The sequence below is a fragment of the Sminthopsis crassicaudata genome, chromosome 4 (genome assembly GCF_048593235.1).
Source record: "Sminthopsis crassicaudata isolate SCR6 chromosome 4, ASM4859323v1, whole genome shotgun sequence".
NCBI lineage: Eukaryota > Metazoa > Chordata > Mammalia > Dasyuromorphia > Dasyuridae > Sminthopsis > Sminthopsis crassicaudata.
Window position 1 is genome coordinate 443,205,526 of NC_133620.1, and position 20,901 is coordinate 443,226,426.

Sequence of the window (20,901 nt, forward strand, 5' to 3'; positions counted from 1 at the left end):
GGGTGGGGAAGGAGGCAGGGTGTGTGGCCTTCAGTGACGGGCCTCCCCTTTGGCTGAGAAGTAGCATGTCACTGTTTCTACAAGGGGAGGATGATAAGAATGATTACTTAGGATACTTACTGTCCAGTGACTTTGTCCAAACCAGGTGGGGTGAGGGAGCCGGGGGACTCCGTGACATCTGGAAAACTGGAAAAGCAGCTTAAGTAGCACAGTTACAGTTGCCAAAAGGCACTTTGTGTTGAATGGCTAAAAGTTTGTGCTTGTGTTCACACAGAGCTGAACTGTGTGACCTCAGTGTTTAGGAATTAATTTTTTCCAGCTGGGAATTTTTGTACTCAGGCTGGGGAGCTTTCCCCTTTCCCCATCTCCACCCCCACACTAAGCATTGTCAAGTTGTTTCCCTTGTATTGATCCGTCCTTCCACTTGTGCTTTAGGCTATTGCAGCAAAGGTTGGCATGGACAGCACTACCGTGAATTACTTTGCCTTGTTTGAGGTGATTAATCACTCCTTTGGTAAGTACCAGCAACTGGTCTGAAGGATTTTACTTTTAGTGAATATCAGGTTTAAATAAACCACCTAAGGGGTACAATCTTTCTTTCTCTTTCAAAATATAGATTATTCTACAACATCTCAGGGCAGATGCTTTATTTTTTCTTTTTTAAATTAAAAAAAATTTTAATGGTATATTATTTTTCCAATTACAAGTAAAGATGGGTTTCAACATTCATTCTTGTAAGATGTTGAGTTCCAATTTTTTTTCCTTCCCTCTCCCCTCCCTAAGACAGTTAAACAAACTGATATAGGTTATACATATACAATCAATTTTGAACATATTTCCATGAGTCATGTTGGGGAAAAAAAATAGAGCAGTAGGGAAAACCACTAGAAAACAACAACAAAGCAACAAAAGGTGAAAACAGTGTGCTTTGATCTACATTCAGTGTGATAAACAGGGTGTCTTAAATTTTTTTCCACTAGTGATCACTAGTGAAAATTTTAGGAACCTCTGGATATATAAGTATATAAAATAAGTACACAAATCAAACATTTAATGATTATAAATCATAATTTCATGATCCTCACATTATTACATAATCCCATATAGTGTCACCAACTTCAGTGTAAGAAGCTCTGCCCTAGGGGAATAGTCCTAAGAAGAAGTAGTAGGCTTTTTAGGAAAAAGTGTTTCCCACAAAATTTAATTGGGAGGAAGGAAACTTTTTGTTTTCAGCAGTGGAGAGGAAAGTTGACTTAAAACACTCTTGATTTATTGCATGTGTCCATATTTCTAAGCTCCCTGCTAAGGAACTCTGCACGGGGGCACAAGAAGTTCAAGTTTTCAAAAACATTCTTTCCATGGGTAATGAGGCATGATGGGATGGGAGTGGGGGTCATCAGTAACTCAGTGGGCAGGAAGTCAGGGGCACTAATCTCTTACTCAGTGTGGTCTTGCTCTGTGTCAGTACTGAAGTTGCAGGAATAAAGCTAGGAAGAAGAGGGATGGTGTTGGTTCATCAGGTCATTCGTAGGCCCACAGTCTGGTCTCAGCTTGAGGGAACAAGCTTATTTTCTGCCAAGGTCAGTTTGACTTGTGGAACTTTTTATGGAGACACATGTAACCATGATTACAGTGAATCTAATAGTTCTTGGATTAGTAATTTGACTGTTAGGAAGGAAGGAAGGCAGAAATTTGGGGAAGACTCACAAGGGGTGGCATCAGGAGAGTGGCAAGGATGAAGCATTTCTGCTTAGCTCTCTGAGTAACACCTCTTTGACAAAGATCTAGAAAATGTGTTAGATCGCATTTGGATTGGAAGAGTCATTATTCTAACCTGTGTAACTTTGGGGGTGGACAAAAGGGTTCCCGACCACTGGGGAAGGGTCTGGCCAGGAAGGCACAGTGGCTTTGATGGCATTATCAGCAGTGGGGAGCATTCCAGCACCCCAGGCTTGAAAGAGGACCACGGCAGGGAACCAGGGCAAGAAGAGGTCCTGAGAGGGACCCCAAAAAGATCAGAGGAAGAGCACCCATATATACAAGAAACTTTGTGTTGGCAAAGATTTGAAAATTGAAGGGATGCCTATCAATTAGGGAATGACTGAACAAGATATAATAAATGAATGTGATGGAATACTACCATGCTATAAGAGATAATGAAAGGGATGGGCTCAAAGAAACCTGCAAAGATTTGTATGAATTGATGCAAAGTTCAGTGAGCTGAACCAGAAGAACAATAACAATGCCATAAAGATAATCAGCTTTTAAAAACTTAGTAACTGATCACCACAATGTCAGAAGACTCGAAATGTTCTGCTCTTCTCTAGATAATTAATGGACTCCAAGTACAGATTAAAGGATCTTTTTTTTCCCCGTTTTTTTTTTTATTTGTTTGTTTTTGTTTTGTTTTGTTTTGTTGGGGTTTTTTGGGACGTGGTTAATGTGGGAATTTGTTGTGCATGTCAATGCATATTTGTAACAGGTTTTGTTTTTTTGTTATGTTCTCAATGTGAATCAGAAAAGGAGAAGGAAGGAGAGAATTTATAAAATAAATTGAATTGAAAGGGTGTGGGGGGGGAAAGACTCCCAAAGGGGGCACAGGATACTTGGATTCTAATCCCAATCTTGCCTCTGTTGCATAGGCATATTACTCTATTCCAGATTTCATTTTTTTATTTTGTCAGATGAAATGGGTTAATTTCATTCTTCATCTTTTGATTGAGGCAAATCAAGAGAAGGGGTTTTTATGTTTTTGTTTGTTTGTTTGTTTTTGTTTAGAAACTGTAGAAATTAAAAATAGTTTTTGTAGTTCCTGTTTATATGCTAGTAGACATGGGAAGTAGAGTTCCTCAGAACATAATTTTAAAAAGTGCCTTTTGGGATCCACTTTGATGAAAGAACCTCTCATAGTGAAAATAACTTGAGAACTGAAACCTGAGACTCTGAAAATGCCTTAGCTGTAAGAGGGAGATTTGCTTTAAATATGTTCTGGGGACAGCAGCTGGATGTAATTTACAGAGTCGGTCAGACATTTTAACTGGAGAGAGCTTCATTGGCATGTTAGCTTTTAAGTCCTATTGCTCAGGTGATAAAGGAATGCCAGTCAGTTTGTGAGGAGTTGAAAGGGTGGAAGAAGCAGATTTGTTGAGGCAAATGCTTCTTTGTGCTTCCGAAGTGCTTCTTGATGGATCTGAGCTGGCATCCTAATCTCATCCGGGTAATAGCTTGCCACTCCTGGTTTGGCCTGTTCAGTCTGAATCAGGGATCTGCGAGCTTTGTGTCTTTTCTCTAACTTGTAGTACGGAAGCTGGCTCCCAATGAATTCCCCCACAAGCTCTATGTCCAGAACTACACATCGGCCGTGCCAGGCACCTGTCTGACTATCCGCAAATGGCTCTTTACTACAGAAGAGGAAGTCCTTCTGAATGACAACGACCTTGCAGTTACCTACTTCTTCCATCAGGTGGGTACCATGGTCTTCTTGCCTGGCTCTGACTTGTTCATTTACAGGTGATAGATAATAATCCCAGTCTTTTGATATGGGTGACAGCTTGTTTATCACAATTGCAAATGATAAAGCTGAAGAGCATAGCTAATACTAGACTCTAAACTTAGAGGGCCAGAGCCAAGTCCTTCTTAAATTTCATGTCTTCTCCATCAACTAACAGTGCTTTACATATTTGTACACCTTAGGTTTTTACTAAATGTCGTGGGATGAGTGAATTAATTGAGTAACACTTTGCATGTCAGAATAGATTTCAGGTCAGTCTTAGCAGGTTAGAATAATTAGCATCAAGTGTATGGGAAAAGAATGGATGGGAGCATCACTAGATGGCAGTTCATGTGGAAAAAGACCTTTAGGCTTAGTTGACTATACAAGTTTATTGAGTCAGCAGTGTGATGTTGCAAAAAAAACCCAAAAGACAACCCTCCAAAACCCACCTGATTTTTGACTATTGATAGATATTTAGTGTCTAGAATCCAGTCCAATAAACATTAAGTAACCATTATGTGCCAAGGACTGTGCTAAGCACTGGAATACAATTTAGTCAATTGTAAGGTAGTCTTTGCCATTACAGAGCTTAAAATCTAATGGGGAGAAACAGTACACAAAAGGCAGGAAAGGGCATGTACTGGAGGGACCAGGACATCTTGTTCTGCGGAGTTGAGATCAGGCCCAACATGGGCAGAGTGAGAATTTTCTGTTCTCTAAAAGAAGGCATTGGGAAGAGTTTGGTATTCTGCCTTCTGAGCCCTTTAACTAGAGAAGAAGCTGAGGGAGGGTCAGTCAATCAGGCTTGAGTTAGCAGTACAATGATGAGATTAGAAATGATGAGCTTATTGTGGCACGGTCTTGTTTGTGGAGTTGAGAGACCAATTCCATCAGGCAGGGCAGCAAATGCAGAGATTCCACCAATCGCCTTTATTTTGGAAGCCTCATTTAAGGTGTGTCCAGAAAGTCTGGCCTGCTGTATCCAATAATCAATTAGTAATAATAAAGAACTGAAACTTGCCTTTATTAAAATCTTTGATAAAAGTGTTAAGAAGTTCAGAGCTAAACCTGAATGCCAGGCAGAAATGTTTGAGGACTACTTGGAGTTGGAGGGCTTTCACTAAATTTGTTCTCAAGGAAGATTATTTGGGCATCAATAAGAAGGTAGGTTTGGGTGGGAAACAAGTCTTCTGCTCAAAGACGTCCCAAGGCTATTCTAGTAGTGCAGATAAGTGACAGTGAAAGCCTGTACTAAGGTGGTCCCAATGGAAGCAGAGAGTAGGTAGCATGATGGAAGCTAGTGATGTAGTGAAATGATAGTTTATCATAAATGAGGTAGAGGAAAGAGCTTTCAAATGTGGGGACTAAATGAGATGTAGTGCTATTGACATTGACATATGGAATGAAGTTATGTTGAAGAGTAGATTTGTGATGGGAGGTTAATAAAACTCCTATTTGGACATGTTGAATTTTACTCAAGATGCCAGTGGGCAGGTCAGCATTTAGATGCCTTCTGAAATTGATCTGGAATACTAAAGAGAGATTAGAGGTAAATACATAGGTTGAGTTATCTGCAAAGAGATTGTGATTATATATACATATATATGTATATAAACAAGATTATTGTTGAAAAGAGAAGGCAGGCAAAGACAGATTCTTGGAGAGCCCCTGAGTTAAAGATTTGGGAAAAAGAAATGAAGACTCGGTGGAGGAGATGAAAAAGGAATAGTTCAGAGGGAAAGGTAAAAGTTAGGTGACTCAGTTATCTCAAATGTAAGATGAGGGAGATAAGTTAAAACGGTACCTATGGTCTATTATAACTCCATCTGTAAATCTGTGATCTTATGACTGGTTCTCAAAAAGTATAGATTAACCAGTAGAGGGAGGGTGGTGTAGTCTCAGCAGTGTTGAAAGCCATAGAGAGGTATAGGAGAATGAGAGCTGATGAAGGGTTTTTGATCTGGTTGACTGTGAGGCTAGCGTTAATTTTAGAGCAGTTTTGGAATAGTAGTAGAGGTGAGACCAGATTTCTTGGAGTTGAGAAAGTGGATAAAGAAAAAGTAAAGGAAACTTTTCCAAGAAGTTTAGCAATAAAAGGGAGGAGAAATGCGATGACAGTGGAATAGACTATATGGGTTGTCACAAGAAGGCTTTAAAAATATTTGGGAGACCTGAGTATGTGTGAAGACAATTGGAAAAAAAGAGTCAGAGGAAAGACATTCTGAACCTGTATGTGAGAGAAAGGTGACTGATAATCTTGAAGAAGGATGAAGATAACAGGTTTACATATGCAGGTCTAGCAATAGAATACCTTTTCATTTTTGACTGAAAGGAAAAGAAGAAAATGAGTTTTGATACTAAGAACATTTAAGAAATGAGAGAAGAGAGCTAAGAGAATTTTTGTCTGGGTCTTTTCAATGAAATAGGAATGCAATTACTTGCAACGAGAGAAAAAAGATCTAAGACATACACTCTGGGGAACGAGATGAGTTGATAGGAAAGAATAAAAATATTGTGCATCAGCAAATACCTATCTTACACACCACTGCTTTCAGTGTGTGAAATCAGTTTAATTTTGTAACTTTCTCCTGCTAAGTTCTGGAAACTTAGCAGAAAAATCATAAGGTTGGGGTTACCTAGAGGTATATGGATTCATGGAAGGTCAGTGAGGATAAGGTAATTAGCTAGGAAAATAAAAGCATGGGGTGAAGACTCAAGGTATTGGTGAGTAAAATGAGAATAGGGAAGGTGGATTAGATAAATAATAAATAGGTCAATGAACTAAAGACACTTGGGGATCAACTTCCAAGATACCTGTGAAAAGAGTAGAAAAGATGATATTAATAGCAAAATAAAGTTAAATGAGAAGACATTTGCAGCTCTTGACCTATATGACTACTTTCTTATCCATATAAACTTTGTGAGTATGGTCTCTCCACATTTTGAGCATATCCTTGATGAAAATATGAGAGAGAATAAGCAGGATTTCATAGCAAATTTTCTAGTCGATCAGTTTTCAGTTTCACAATTGACTTAACAGTATAGGGGATATAAAATACCACTGTAACTTATTGCTTTGTTTCAGAAAAGTATTTGATTCACTAAATCTAAAACACAGCATTAAAGGCTGTTCTCCAACAAGATGCCATATATATATATATATAAAGACAATATAAGATGCAATTTTAAAGGTCATTTAATTATCAATATTAAATCAGGGAGACACAGTGTTTTTCACTCTTATTGGGGCTATCTTGCACAGTGTTTAAAAGGAAGAGGAATTCCTTCTCAACAATGAGATATTGCAGATGCTCCTGTTTATGAATGACAGGGTACTGGAGTACTACAGGTCTTTTTAATGAAATCTACAACCCTGCCATTTCAGCACTCCCTGGCTCTTCTCTGGTGTAGAAGCCCATATCAGCATCAGTATTTGCTCAGTGATACTGCATGGTTGTGAATCATGTAACACCGTGCATAATTCTAAAAGAATCTAAAGGAACTAAGAGGTATGAGAAAAAGATGTCATAATTGTAAGCAGGTTGTAGCACTCCACCACCAATGGTTGTGTGCCAGAATATAACTGGAAAAAAGCCAGTAAGAGAGAACATTGTTGTTAATCCTGAATGTTGCATCCTCATCCATTTGTAAACACAGAATATTAAAGACTTAGAGGTTTGGTCCTCTGTGGAGGATTTCTAGCTATAAACATGATGGTCACAAATCCTCAAAGTGGAGAAGACCGGTTTTGATGAGCTTCTATTTGTATCAGGACCATAGGCCTGGCTCATCCATCTCTTGAAGTAGAACAAAGTCTTTTGCAGCTGGGAACTGGTGAGGAGATAGATGCAAACCCCAGTTCCTGCCCTTAACAAGTTTGCAGTCTCAAAAGGCAACATGACAGGGTTGACAGAGAACAAGATTCTTAGGAGATCTGGGTTTGGGTTTGGCCTTTGTGTCATCCTGGCTCTGTGAAGTTGGGCAAGTCCCTTTACTTCTCAGTGCCCAAGCAGCTTTCTATGACTGGAGGGTACCTAGAAGATGCTGATCTGTCTGGTAGAAGAAGTGTGTACATTAATATTTCAGAGAACGGGCAAAACTTTTTTTTTTAATGGTCATAGAAATGACTTTATATATTACAAGGCAGCTGTGGTGTCACGGACAAAGCACTAGACTTAATCATAGGATCTGACTTTGCATCCTGGCTTGAATAATTAGTAATAGTAAAACCAAAGAAAGTTGTACTATCTGTGAGCTGCAGTTTCTTCTATCTGTAAAGTAAAGGTGATAAAATTCATATTACCTACTTTTCTGTTTTGGGAAAAGGAATTTGGTAAAGTTGTAAAAGTGCAGTAGAATTGTGTATATTTTATATGTGGTTATCTGAAGGCATGTTTCCTTCCAGTGGATTACAAATTCCTTGAAAAGTAGGAAGTATTTCATTCTTCTCTTGGCATTCCCACCAACTAAATATAGTAACTTGTATTTTAATAGGTGCTTAATAACATATGTTTGCTGAATTTAGTTATTTCATACACACAGATAAATAAGATGCAACTTAGCACATGATAAATATATCAGTAGTATAGAGTTCTAGATCATCATATAATGAAGAGATCAGTACCAGGTGAGGAGATCAGGGAAAGTCAGACATCTGAGTGGGCCTTGGAGAATGGTTATGATGCAGATGACGGAGAGGAGGCCTGGAGGGAAAGAGGGCATGTGAAGCTTAAACCACGTGATGGAGGCTCACAGGAGATGAAGCTAGAGGAGTGAACTGAGGCCAGGTTAGGAATGGTCTTGAATATGAGTCTAAGAAGTTGACTTTTTTATCTAAAAGTTGATGATTGTTGAATCAGTATACCTAACAGTCATTGGTCAGAATGAATAGAAAATAACTCTAGAAATTAACCTGTTTCTCCATTTTTCTAAAGACTTAATATAATCATTTTTTTTTCTTTCTTCCTGTTTTATGTTTGGATATTAGGCTGTTGATGATGTGAAAAAAGGTTACATCAAAGCAGAGGAAAAATCATACCAGTTACAGAAGCTATGTGAACAGAGGAAGATGGTTATGGTAGGTTTATATTAATTCTGGGATTGAACCTCTCTAATGGCAAAACCTTCCTCACCAGTGTGCTTGTAGGCAAGCAGTGAAGTCCTGGTGAGACAGCTCAGACAAGGAAGTTGGGAGCTGGGTTTTTGCCTTGGCCCTACTGCTGATTCATTATAAGATTTGGGAAGAGTTGCTAGGTGTACTTGATTTATTATCCTTTTGCACCAGTGAAGATATTAAGACTGCCAGAAAAAATCAGTTTTGTGTAAGTAATTCTTCATGTTCCAAAAATCTCTTCTTAGGCATATAATAGGGGCCTTCCAGTCATGGATGTAGTTCTATGATATTTTCCTAAAACTTAATGCATTAAAGGAATAGCCAAAAACATAGAGGACTGCTCACATCCTTGCCAAGTTTTACACCCCCTTTTCATTAAATCTATGTTTATTCATTCCATATTATTCATTAAATCCTGTAACCTTTCAGTTGTCAAACCGAGTTGAACTGAAGTTCAGTTTCTGTTGAAGGTAGAATGAAGGCTAGTGCTTTCATTCCTGACTTGCATTCAGAGTTTGAAATTAGGTCTAAATGAATGTCTTCGCATGCTGGGGTCCTCCACAGCACAATGTTCTTTTGCTGAGTTGACAGACAAGGGATTTCCATGTAAGTCTGGGAGTTAGATGGGGGGAATATGCTTAGTGGACACTTTTAATACCTGGTTTGACCCTAGGCAAGTTGTTTTGAGAATCTAAATTCCTCCCAAGTGGACCTTGACCTGCTCACCAGGAGCGTTCTGCTCTGTTAAGCCCAGAGTCCCTGCTTTAATAATTCCTCTAATTCTGTATTTGTCTACCTTGATGAATATTGAACACTTGTCAAAAGGACCTTAGGATACTTTTCACCTTGAGGAAAGTGCTTTGTAAGCTGTAAAAGTGACATATCTTTTATGAGTTGCTGTTATTGTTTGGTTTGATGTGGGCAGTTAGTTAAATAATACTTAAGGCAAAGAATATTAGGCTTAGTGCCTTAGGCCAAAGCTAAGAGGAAAATCCTGTATTATAAATGTACATCGAAGCCCTTCTCCTACATATGGCTGTAAACAAAGTCCCACTTTTGTCCTAAGGAAACTATGGCCTTTTACCCTTTGACCAAACCCACCTCCCTTCCCTCTAACTTCTATGAACAACAACATGCCACCATTTCAGATCATTTCCTCTCCTCCCCTAAAATAGAGCCTCCCCCATATGGTGGGGTGGGCTCACTGGCTTTGAGCTGAGCCTCCGGGACTTGCCCTTCCTCCTCCCCAAAGCTCGATGTCCTCCCAACCCCTGTCACTTCCCAGAGCAATGTTGCTGGTTATAACTCACAGCCCTGGTGGAAGGGCATACAAGGATCTCTGAACTTGTCCCTTTTGCAGATGAGGAAATAGAAGTTGAGAGAGGTTATGGGCCCTCCTGTGGCCACACAACTAGGCCAGGACAGAAGGGACTTGGGCCTCAGGTCTTTCCTGCCTCTCAGGCCATCCCTATTTCTATTGTATGGTGTTTTTTTCTGAGGGACCAGCATTAGGGTTCCAGAAATGGTCTGAGAAGTGTAGGAGTCGTACCAAAACATTTTTCTAGCTGAATCTGCTTTTTATTCAGCCCTTGGAGAACTTTGGATGAACATGCTTGAGAGACTGGATCTTTCTCCCTAGATTCCAGACAGAGGGGAGAGGGAGGCAGGGAAGGCAGTGACAGCTGGAGCCCCTGCGGAGGGATCCTCCCAGAGCCTTTTGCCCTCAAAGGCTGCCTTTAGGATTCCTTCTTGATTGTATTTTTTTTTTTTTAATCTGTACGGAAATGATAAGTGAGGAAGGGAACACATTGGGAGATTTGCCTTGGGGCTCTGCTTCCTGGTGGCATCTATGTTTCCTTCTCCCCTTCCAAAGAGTTGTGATCTTTTGTTGCTGTTCGCCCCTTTCCCTAAAACCACCAACTGCCCACAGCATCCCAGCCTTGGTGCTGGCCTGGTGAAAGATCTTTCCAAACAACACACAAAAATACAGGATCTTTTCTAAGGGTGATGTGTGTGTTTGGGGGCTTCTCTCTGGTGCTCTGTTAACATTGTCAGTTTTCTCTGTCACTTTTATGACACGATTAAGGTGTTGTTGAATTGTTTATTGGAGGCCTCTCTTCAGGGCTTTCACACAGTGCTTCTTAATTTGCTCTGCAAACGGAGGAGGTCTTGGGTTGGAAAAACACCTATGCTCAGGGTCCTGGGCCATGGGCTTTGAGGAGCCCTCTCCAGACCTAGTCAGTGGTAGGCAGAGAGCTGTGTGACCAAAGTCAGGTCTTTTTACCTCAGTAAGGCTTAAATGAGAAGACTTTGTCCTATGTGACATCTACATGCCAGTGATCATGGCTGTCTGTAGACGTCCATTAAACTCTAATCCGAGTATTTTTAAGGAATTCTTGTTGGGAAGATTTTAATCACCAGCATCCTTAGGATGCAATCATTAACACAATTGAGATTGCTGAGATAGAAAGGGGAAGAGGTGAAACCTTCTCTCCTGGATGTCCTTAATGATGGGACATTATTGGTCTGGGCATTGTGAAAGGAAGGAACAAAAAAATCAGTGACTGACGTGTACTCTTTGAGTCCCAGATTTGTTGCCAGCGGTGCATCTGCTGTCCTCCCTGGCAGTCTGGCAAGAGGGATCATCTCTCTCCTCCCTTAGGAGATGGGCATTCCGGGTGCTGGGCTGTGGCGGCATCCTGTCCCCCTAGAGCCCTCTCTGTTTCTTGGGATTTCTTTCCTCCTGGCTTCTCCATAGGAAGTGGACTTGCTAATGATACAGCTTTACCCCTTCCTCTCCCCAGTACCTCAACATGCTTAGGACCTGTGAGGGCTACAATGAGATTATCTTCCCCCACTGTTCCTGTGACTCTAGGCGGAAGGGGCACGTCATCACGGCCATCAGCATTACGCACTTTAAACTTCATGCCTGCACAGAGGAGGGGCAGCTTGAGGTGAGAGCCATGCAGAAGGCTGGGGGATGCAGGCCCGGGGTCACCTCAATGGCGAGGGCCAGGATTGCCGGCCATGCTGTCAGGGCTGCTCCTTGGGAGAGAAGGGAGTCGCAGCAGGAGGCTGGCCGGGCCGCAGAGCTGCCAATGGACCCAGTGTCTGTTGGCGCCTTTGTCCAGCCACCTCTCTGCTCTGCCCTCCTGGCCTGGCCGGCTCTGGCCCTGACTTCTTTGTTGGACTATGTTCAGCTTGGTGGCAATAGCCAGCCATCCTGTGATTGTTTTGCTTTCTGACATTCAGAACCAGGTGATTGCATTTGAGTGGGACGAGATGCAACGGTGGGACACAGACGAAGAGGGAATGGCTTTCTGCTTTGAATACGCACGAGGAGAGAAGAAGCCTCGATGGGTGAAAATCTTCACCCCCTATGTGAGTGCTTGGATGGGCTGCCTGCTTTGGACAAGCTGGCCAAGGGGTGGCCGGGGGGTGGCCAGAGCATCAGGGCTCCCGGCAGAGAGTGAACACTGCTGCTTCTCTTTCAGTTCAATTATATGCACGAGTGCTTCGAAAGGGTGTTCTGCGAACTCAAGTGGAGGAAAGAGGTAACTGAGAGAATCTTTGAGGCCGGGGCCTGGCTCCCTGCTCTTGCTCCCTCCTTTCCTTCCCGCTGCCCCCTATGAGTTCACATTGCAGACAACGCACGGCCCAGGGCAGCATCCTGGAGAGACGTTGGTATGTGCTGGGCAGCAGTCAGGCTAAGAGAGTGCACTGTCTTGTCTTTTTCTGATCTGTCCCCTCCCAGTATTTCTGATCTGTCCCCTCCCAGTATGGCAGACTTGAGTGAGGACCCCGGGGCCGGAAGGACTGCCCTACAGGGAGATTGCGCTGGTCAGGGGACTGATCAGGAGCAGATGACTGCATGGGAGTTTGGCTGGGCAGGCTGGGGGTGGTCTCCTGGGAAGCTGCTTTTATAGCACTCTGGTTTCCTGACCATTTACTCTCCAGAAAGAACTTAAAGGATTTAGGAAAGATAACTTAACTTATGGAATGAAAGGAGGCATTGTGATGTAACACCAGAAGTTATCTGGTGATGTCAGGCCTGCCCTGGGTCCGGACATTTATGTGGGTGACATGGGGAGGAGACAAGCTCTGAATGCTCCCTTCCGGAAATGTGTGGGGCTCCCAAGGCTCCCTTGTAATCAGACCTTTGTTTTTTTTTTCTCTTTTTTTTCCCTTTCAGAACATTTTCCAGATGGCCAGGTCACAGCAGAGGGATATGGCCACCTAGCACCCCCTCCTTCACCTTTCCCTCCCCTTTCCCTTGATACGTTCTCCCCCGCCCTACTCCCTATGTCAGAGTAACCATTAACACTTACAAAAGAGGAGAAAAAGGAAAAAAAAAGAAAAGTCATTGTATTAAAAAGCCCTAAACTGAATATTAATAATCCCCTTTGTGAATTTCATGTCTATGGAATTGAGCTGGTAGAAAACATAGGATGGTCAGCACCAGAAGCCAACCATGTGGTCATATGGAAAGCAAATACGCCCACCCGCGCCGCCAAAGGTATTTTTGTCTTTCGCCCAGGCCTCACACCAACAGACTCTCCTTGGACTATATTTTTAAAACTGGAACTACGAACTCCATCCATTTGCACTGTTCAAACGTATATATGTATGTATGTAAAAAAATTATATATATATATATACACAAATTAGCTGCACGTATATACATATATATTTCTTTTTAAATTTCATATTGACGGCAGTACCTTTTTTAGCTTGCATTTTTACACACCTTTCACCGGGTTTCATTACTCTTGTCTCTCTCTCTTGTTCTTTTTTCCTTTGAAACAAACTTAAAAAAAAAAGAAAAAAGAAAAAAAATTACAGGGAAAATACCTCTCCTCATGAAGGACTTGAAAAGTTTACAACCTGCTTGGATTTTTTCTCTTCCTTTATTTGTGTTGGGTGCGGAGTCTGGCTAGAGGTTTGACCTGGAGCCTCAAAGGCAAGGAGGATGCTGGAGAGAGGAAAAGGGAGAGCCATACCAACAGAGAACTGTTGCTGGCAGTGAGAGTGGGCTGAAAGCAGAACCCCGATGGAGGCGGCTGCCTGGCTCAGAGAAGATGCCCCAGCTTCCCTAACTTTCTTGCTCCTCACCTTTCCCCAGCCACGTTTCCACTTCACTTCTCTGAGGAGCTTTCCTGGGCTTCAGCGACCACGCAGATGGGGGTGGTCACGGGGACGATCCCGTGTGCTCCGCTTCCTCCAGAAAACCCAGCCTTTCCTTATCCCCCCTCTGAATCATTTTTGCCAGGAACAGTGATAAGGAATGCTTAAACCCACGGCTTGGATGTGAAACTGGGTCTTGGAGGAAGAGAAGGGGAATGAGTCCCTGTGTATATAAGCCCTTCACCCAGCTGGACACCATCCCCCCATCACGGGCGGTCATTCCCAAACAACTTCCTCGGCAATGTCAGGGAGGGTCCGCTCTGCCTTTCCTTCCCATCCAAGGTGGGAGCTCCATAAATGGTGGACGGCCGACATTGAGAGACCTAGGGAGCCTTCTCCCCAAGGAGTCCATCCTGTCTCATTAGACCTTGGAGGCAGAGATGCTGCTCGTGAGAGGGCGACTATTACTCCTTGGGCAGCCTGGGATGGGTTTGAGATTTATTGGCAGGAGCAGCTTCCTAGGTCAGGAGGAGTCCTGTGGAAAGTTGTGAGAGCTTTTCTCCCGGCATCCGCCAGAACGGCATCTCCCGTTCACTCAGGCCTGGATTTTGCAGATTCAGGAAGGTGCTGAAGGGTTCTGGTGCTGGAAGGGATCCACCTTGAAGGTTTTCACACATTTGGATTTTGAACCAGGAGAGGACTGAGCCAAAGGCTCTGGAAAGAGAAGGCGGTGTCCTCCGAGCTCCTAGGAGATTTTGGCCACAGTTTTGTTCACATTTCAAAGCCATGGAAACCTGCCCTTCTCTGTGATGGGCTGGGACAGACCTGGCAGAGGGCCACTCGGGTTTGTCCGCTTTCAGCTTGCTGGGGAGGAGGGAGCGACGCCTTCTGGATCATGTCTGCAATTTGTTTTTTAGCCCCCTCCCCTCCAGTCTTCTGCAGCTGCCAGGCCCTTGATGGCCCTGTACATTTATCCCTTGGGCATTCAGGGAATGGAGCCCTTTGGGAAGACGCTGGGAAGACCGGCCATGACAGTCTGCCGGCAACTGCAGCGTGAACAAAGCATCCCATCTGCAGCTAAGAGGAGGGGACCCTCCCCTCCACCCCACTGTACCTCAGGATTCTGGTGGCAAAGTTCAGCGTGGCCCCAGGGTCTCGGAGGTCAGGGAAATGAGCCAGCGTCAGGGGTGACAGCTTCTGCCCCTCCTCCTTTCCATGACGGGGTTGGCAATGACCCCCAGCAGAGCCAGCAGGGTCTTCCCGGCCCTTTCCCCTTTCTTCCTCTGCCTTTGGCTCCACTTGGCTTTCGTTTTCTGACTGGGTCTGAGGCCCACCTCTCTGACTTTCTGCATTGCCTAAGCATTCGGTGACTTTGTAATGTTTTGATGCTCTTCTTGTCGGCACTCCTCAGTCGGGAAGAAATCAGCTTGGCTACGGTACAGACCCAGGGGCTCACGGAGAACTTGGAATGGAGCTCCGAAGCCCAGCCCTGGCCCACCTCGGTGGTCCTTGGGAGACGTAGGCCCAATTCCATCTGAGCACAAGGCCGGGCTTTCTCTTTGTGTCCCATTCCCCGAATCCTCCGGCTTTGGAACCTGCTTCCCGGGTGGAAGTTTCCCCCAGAGTCCCCCCTGGCCGATGTGTCAACAGTGGGGAACTTTTCTGCCGTGGGGGAGCCCAATCATTAGCCTTGGAGGACCCAGAGCGGAGCCTTGGGGTGCCCTCCTGGTATTCCTTTACATGTTTGGTGGCACTTTATCTTGGGGGAGGAGGAAAACAAGATGGGGTGCATGGAGGCACCTTGTGGTGGATGTTGGGGACAGACTGAGCTCCCCTTCCCCCTGCCCCAGTCTTCCCAAACACTTACTCTGCCTCTGTACACTGCCCTCCCCCGGATCCAAGTGTGTCCTTTGAAGGATGCTTCAGCTTGCTCTCCACAGCCACACTTTGGAAACACAAATGGTTTAGGACTATGGAAAGGGAAAAAGGAGAGAGGGGGACGATGGGGGCCAGGAAACCAATGTTGTATCATGTCCCTTTTTGAACTTAGGATCTGGTGTCAGCTCTCCCCAGGCCATGCACTCTTTTAATTTATTTGAGAGAAACTCTAATTGTATTTTCACTGCAGTATCTTGTATTTTTTATTTGTGATTTAAGAAATGTGAAAAGAAAACACAATGGCGAACAGTGTTTCTTTCATTCCTTGTTCTAGAGCTAACCACTCTAAAATTGTTTGGTAATGTCACTTAGTGTAATTAATTGTAACATATTCTTTTAAATAAATTGATTTATTGATGAAAGTACTCAGCCTTTCGCTGCTTCTTGGGGTTGGGATATGGGACAAGAACCACCCCAGAGCTCAAGGAACGGGTGGAGACCCTTCGTGACTCTCAGGTGCCCTTATCAGGACCAGCCAGGCGGTCATCCCAGACCTGTCTCCAGTGCAATTCCCTTTTGAGAATTCATGTTTCCCCCACTGGAATTTTCTAGCACTAATCCAGGGACTTGTCTGTCCTCAGTTCCTGCCTCTAGGCTGGATCTACATGGAAATCATGCCAGACATTTAGTTTGAGATAACCAAACCTGGAAACAGGTGAGAGGCAGAAGGAAGGGGAATGAAGTGGAGGGAAAATGTCAGGGTTAGCTTCAGTCCCACACCATTTGGACCTAAGAGTGGTGGTCCCCAGAGAAGCAATGATGACCCCGTTGTCGTTCCCTGGACATGCACAGGCACAGACATCCCCATCTCCCTCTGCCTCCCCTTTTGAGTTGTTCAGGCAACATTAGGAGTGGCATGGAGGGGGGGCAGGATTCCCTTGGGGATCCAAGGAGAAAGGAGGTCTGGCATCTTTAACTATGTCACAGCTTTCAGAGGACATTTGTTACTTAGCATTTCATGTCTGTTCTCTGGGGCTCTGCCCCTGTGGCCTAGTTCCCAACCCCTTGGGGACCCTGATCAGCCTTTCTCCCAGGGGCCCCAAAGTTCAGCCTCATTGACAGCTCCAGTTCATCCCTGGACCAAGGGGCTAGAGTAAAGCAGTCTTCTAGGAACTCCCCCAATCCCTTCCACTTGCTTTTGCCACTTAATTTATTTTATTTTATTACAACTTTTTATTAACAGTACATATGCATGGTTAATTTCTTTTTTACAACATTATCCCTTGCACTCACTTCTGTTCTGACTTTTCCCTTCCCTGCCTCCATCCCCTCCCCTAGATGACAGGCAGTCTTATACATGTTAAATGTGTTGTAGTATATCCTAGATACAATATATGTGTGCAGAACCGAATTTCTTGTTGCACAGGGAGAATTGGATTCAGAAGGTAAAAATAACCTGGGAAGAAAAACAAGAATGCAAACAGTTTACATTCATTTCCCAGTGTTCCTTCTCTGGGTGTAGCTGATTCTGTCCATCATTGATCAATTGGAATTAAATTAGCTCTTTGTCGAAGATATCAGAATACATCCTCATACAGTATCATTGTTGGAGTGTATAATGATCTAGTTCTGCTCATTTCACTCAGCATGAGTTCATGTCTAAGTCTCTCCAAGCCTCTCTGTATTCCTCCTGCTGGTCATTTCTTACAGAGCAATAATATTCCATAACCTTCATATACCACAATTTATTCAGCCATTCTCCAATTGATGGACATCCACTCATTTTCCAGTTTCTGGCCACTACAAAAGAGCTGCCACAAACATTTTGGCACATACAGGTCCCTTTCCCTTCTTTCTTTAATCTCTTTGGGATATAAGCCCAGTAGCAGCACTGCTAGATCAAAGGATATGCACAGTTTGATAACTTTTTGGGCATAGTTCCAAATTGCTCTCCAGAATGGTTGGATTTGTTCACAACTCCACCAACAATGCATCAGTGTCCCAGTTTTCCCATATCCCCGCCAACATTCATCATCATTTGTTCCTGTCATCTTAGCCAATCTGACAGGTGTGTAGTGGTATCTCAGAGTTGTCTTCATTTGCATCATTTTTCTAATCAATATGCCACTTAATTTTTTTAAAAAATTTCCCCTGAGGAAAATGGGGTTAAATGATTTACCCAGGGTCACACAGCTAGGAAGTGTTAAGTGTCTGAGGCCGGATTTGAACAGGGGTCTTCCTGACTTCAGGGCTCTATCCACTGTTCCATCTAGCTGCTCCTTTTTTGGCACTTAATTTAATGGCAAAAGGGATACTGGTTTGGTTTTTTGTTTCTGCCTTTGGAGGACCAGTGTTCTGTATAGAAGAGAGATTCACTCAGACATCCGGGTTGCGGTCTTTCAGGGGAAGTGGAGGGAGGAGGTTTCTTTCAGAGGGACTATGGGGGAGAGTATAGCAAGACGAATTCCAATGAGAGCAACAAGCTGTTAAGGCCAGGGGAAGCCCCTCAGTCTAAGTGATAGGAGTCCCAGAGGTCTAGGGAAAGACTCTTGAGGCGGCTAGATGGCATAGTGAATAGAATAATAGGCCTTGGGCCCAAGGCGACGGGAGTTCAAATCTCACCTCAGACACTGATCCCAGGTATATCTCAACCTGACTGCCTCAACAACAACAAAAATCAGGGGAAAAAAAACCTTCAGGATTTTAGAGCTGGGACGCAGGGAGCCTTCTCCAGAGAGATACATGCATGCGCCTCTCGTGTACCTGCAAATGCCCTCTGAGGGGGGACCTGCAGCTTCATGTTTTGGGGGTTACTCCCCACATGGAGCCTTTGCTCCTATTTACTCCCTCCAGGGCCCGGCAAGAACAATCCTCCTCCACAAAGGCCCTTCAGGTACTTGATACCTCTCCTGTCCCGACAGCCTTTTCTCCATCTGATTCAACATCCCCAGTTCCTTCCAATTGTGCCCAGCTCTGCTACCAGGTACCTGAATTGGGATGAGTTGGAGGAGGTTCCCTCTGCCCCTGGATGCTGTCCAGCTTAAAGTGCCTTTGCTGTGGCCCTAGGAAGCCTGGTGTATGTCGGCTCTATTGGCTTCTTCCTGGAGGCTGAGCCTTCCATCGTGCCTTTTGTTGCCACATTGCTGGCTCCTAGTTAACTTGTCTGTTCAAGTTAGGTCTTCGCCATGGGGTATTCCTGAAATCAATTTTTTGAATCCACAAGTAAGATTTTACATTTATTTCTATTATTTTTCCTCTTACTGGATTCAGCTGAGTGCCTAAAGCTGTCGAGATTTTTTCGATTCCTGATTTATCCTGTATGTGCTCTCCCTCCCAGCTTTGTGTATTTGATCAATATGCCATTTTTGTCTTTATCCAAGCCTGATAAAAATAATTCATCTGAGAGCCACACACAGATGGGGACCTCGTTCCATATTGACATCAAATCATTAATAACTATTTTCTGAGTCCAACCATTCAACCAATTCCAAGTCATCCATTTGTGGCTAGTCCATAGCATATTTATCGTGCAGTTTGCTAAAATCTAGGAAAACTATATCTGCAAGATATAGGAAGGAAATAAGGTCTGTCCAGCATAACCTGTTCCCCCTCACCCTGCTTCTTTAATGCAAGGTTAGGTGACTTGCCCAAAGTCACACAGCTAGTACCTGAAAAGTCAGTATTTAAACTCAGGTCCTCCTACCTCCAGGGCCAGTGCTCTATCTACTGCCCCACCTAGCCGCCCCTCACATGACCTATTCTTGAAGAAGCCATTCTTGCTCTGCCATCATTGCTTTCTTTTCTAGATTTTTACTAGCAATCTGTTTAATAATCTGTTCTAGAATCTTGCCAGGAATCAAAGCTAAGCTCATTCATCTATAAGGTACAGACTCTGTTCTCTTTATTTTTTTTTTTTAATTGGAAAACATTTTCCTTTTTCTAGATCTGAAATACTTCTCCCATTCTCTGGTCTTTTCAAATATCAGATACCGAGACCTAACAGCAACATTCTCCAGCTACCTAAGGATATAGAGTTCATGTAGGCACGTTGACTTGAATTTTTCAAAAATGACTAAGCATCTCTTACCATCCCTTTGTTTTTATTGGGTATCACCTCCCTTTTAACTCATTAGGAAAACAATTACACACGATCATATAAAAAACATCTGAAACCACATAATTTTATCAACAGATGCCCAGAAAAGCCTTTGGCAAAGCACAGCACTCATTTGTACCAAAAATGTACAAAGAATTAGATTAGAGGAACTTTTTAATATGACAAAAATGTATATCTAGAATAAAAAACTGGTAGTATATTCAGTGCTAAACACTAGAAGCTTTCCTAATAAATTCAGAGTAAAGCAAGAATATATTTCCTTTCCTTGTAGTTATCCAATGGTGTTCTAGAAATGCTGATAAAACAGAAATCAAAGGCATAAAGGAGACAAAACTATTCCTATTTGCCAGCAATGTGATTTGCTTAGAAATCAGCAAAGAAACTAAGAAAATTGCTTCTTAAAGAAGCAATATACAAAATAAACTCCCAAAAAGCAATAGATTGTTTATGAATCAATAACATAATCAGGAGGAAATAATAGAAAGTCCCAAGCAAAATAACTACAAAATGGATAAACAGGAATTAGTTTCCTGAGAGACACTTAAGATACATTTGCAAAGAGCAGCTTAAATAATTGGAGACATATTCAGAGCCCATGGCTAGCCTGTAGCAATGAAATAAAAATGTTTATACCATTAATTTATCGATGTACAAATCTATTTAGGATCCATCCATACTGCCTTACCCTTCTCACTAATTACAGTAACAACCTGGTGACTTTCCTCAATTTCTTCAAATATTACAGATACCAGTATAGCACATAGGCTATCCACGGGGGATCCCTTGTTCTTGCCATCTCATCTTTTTAAATGATATTTATTATTTATTTCAATCTTCCCATCATGTGCTTTTTCAGTGCCTGCTGTCAGACACACAGTAACAAGGATGGATTATTGGTATTAAAACTATGGGATTTTATTTCTGTGAGAAGTTTGGGGTCATCAAAGGAACTTTGTCATTTCTCAAAATAATCTACCTCTTTCCTCCTTTATAATGATCCATTTGCCATATTGGTCACATATATATGTGTGTGTGTATATGTATGGGTAGATATACACATATATGTATATAATTGTTGCTGTTTAGTTGTTTTCAGTTATGTCTGACTCTCTGTGACCTTCTTTGGGGTTTCTTGGCAGAGATACTGTAGTGGTTTGCCATTTCCTTCTTCAGCTC

The 20,901-nt window shown here is 43.0% G+C and overlaps 1 protein-coding gene across 1 annotated transcript in view; it reads left to right on the forward strand.

Moving 5' to 3' along the window:
* SNX27 (sorting nexin 27) overlaps positions 1–13,000 on the forward strand; it is a 70,822-nt gene extending 57,822 nt beyond the window's left edge. The window contains exons 6-12 of the mRNA XM_074265411.1: positions 436–514; positions 3,300–3,463; positions 8,481–8,570; positions 11,411–11,560; positions 11,859–11,987; positions 12,101–12,160; positions 12,799–13,000. Of these exons, the coding sequence (XP_074121512.1) occupies positions 436–514; positions 3,300–3,463; positions 8,481–8,570; positions 11,411–11,560; positions 11,859–11,987; positions 12,101–12,160; positions 12,799–12,846 (720 nt within the window). The 3' untranslated portion in view covers positions 12,847–13,000. The remainder of the gene's footprint in view (positions 1–435; positions 515–3,299; positions 3,464–8,480; positions 8,571–11,410; positions 11,561–11,858; positions 11,988–12,100; positions 12,161–12,798) is intronic.
* Positions 13,001–20,901: the final 7,901 nt, after the last annotated feature.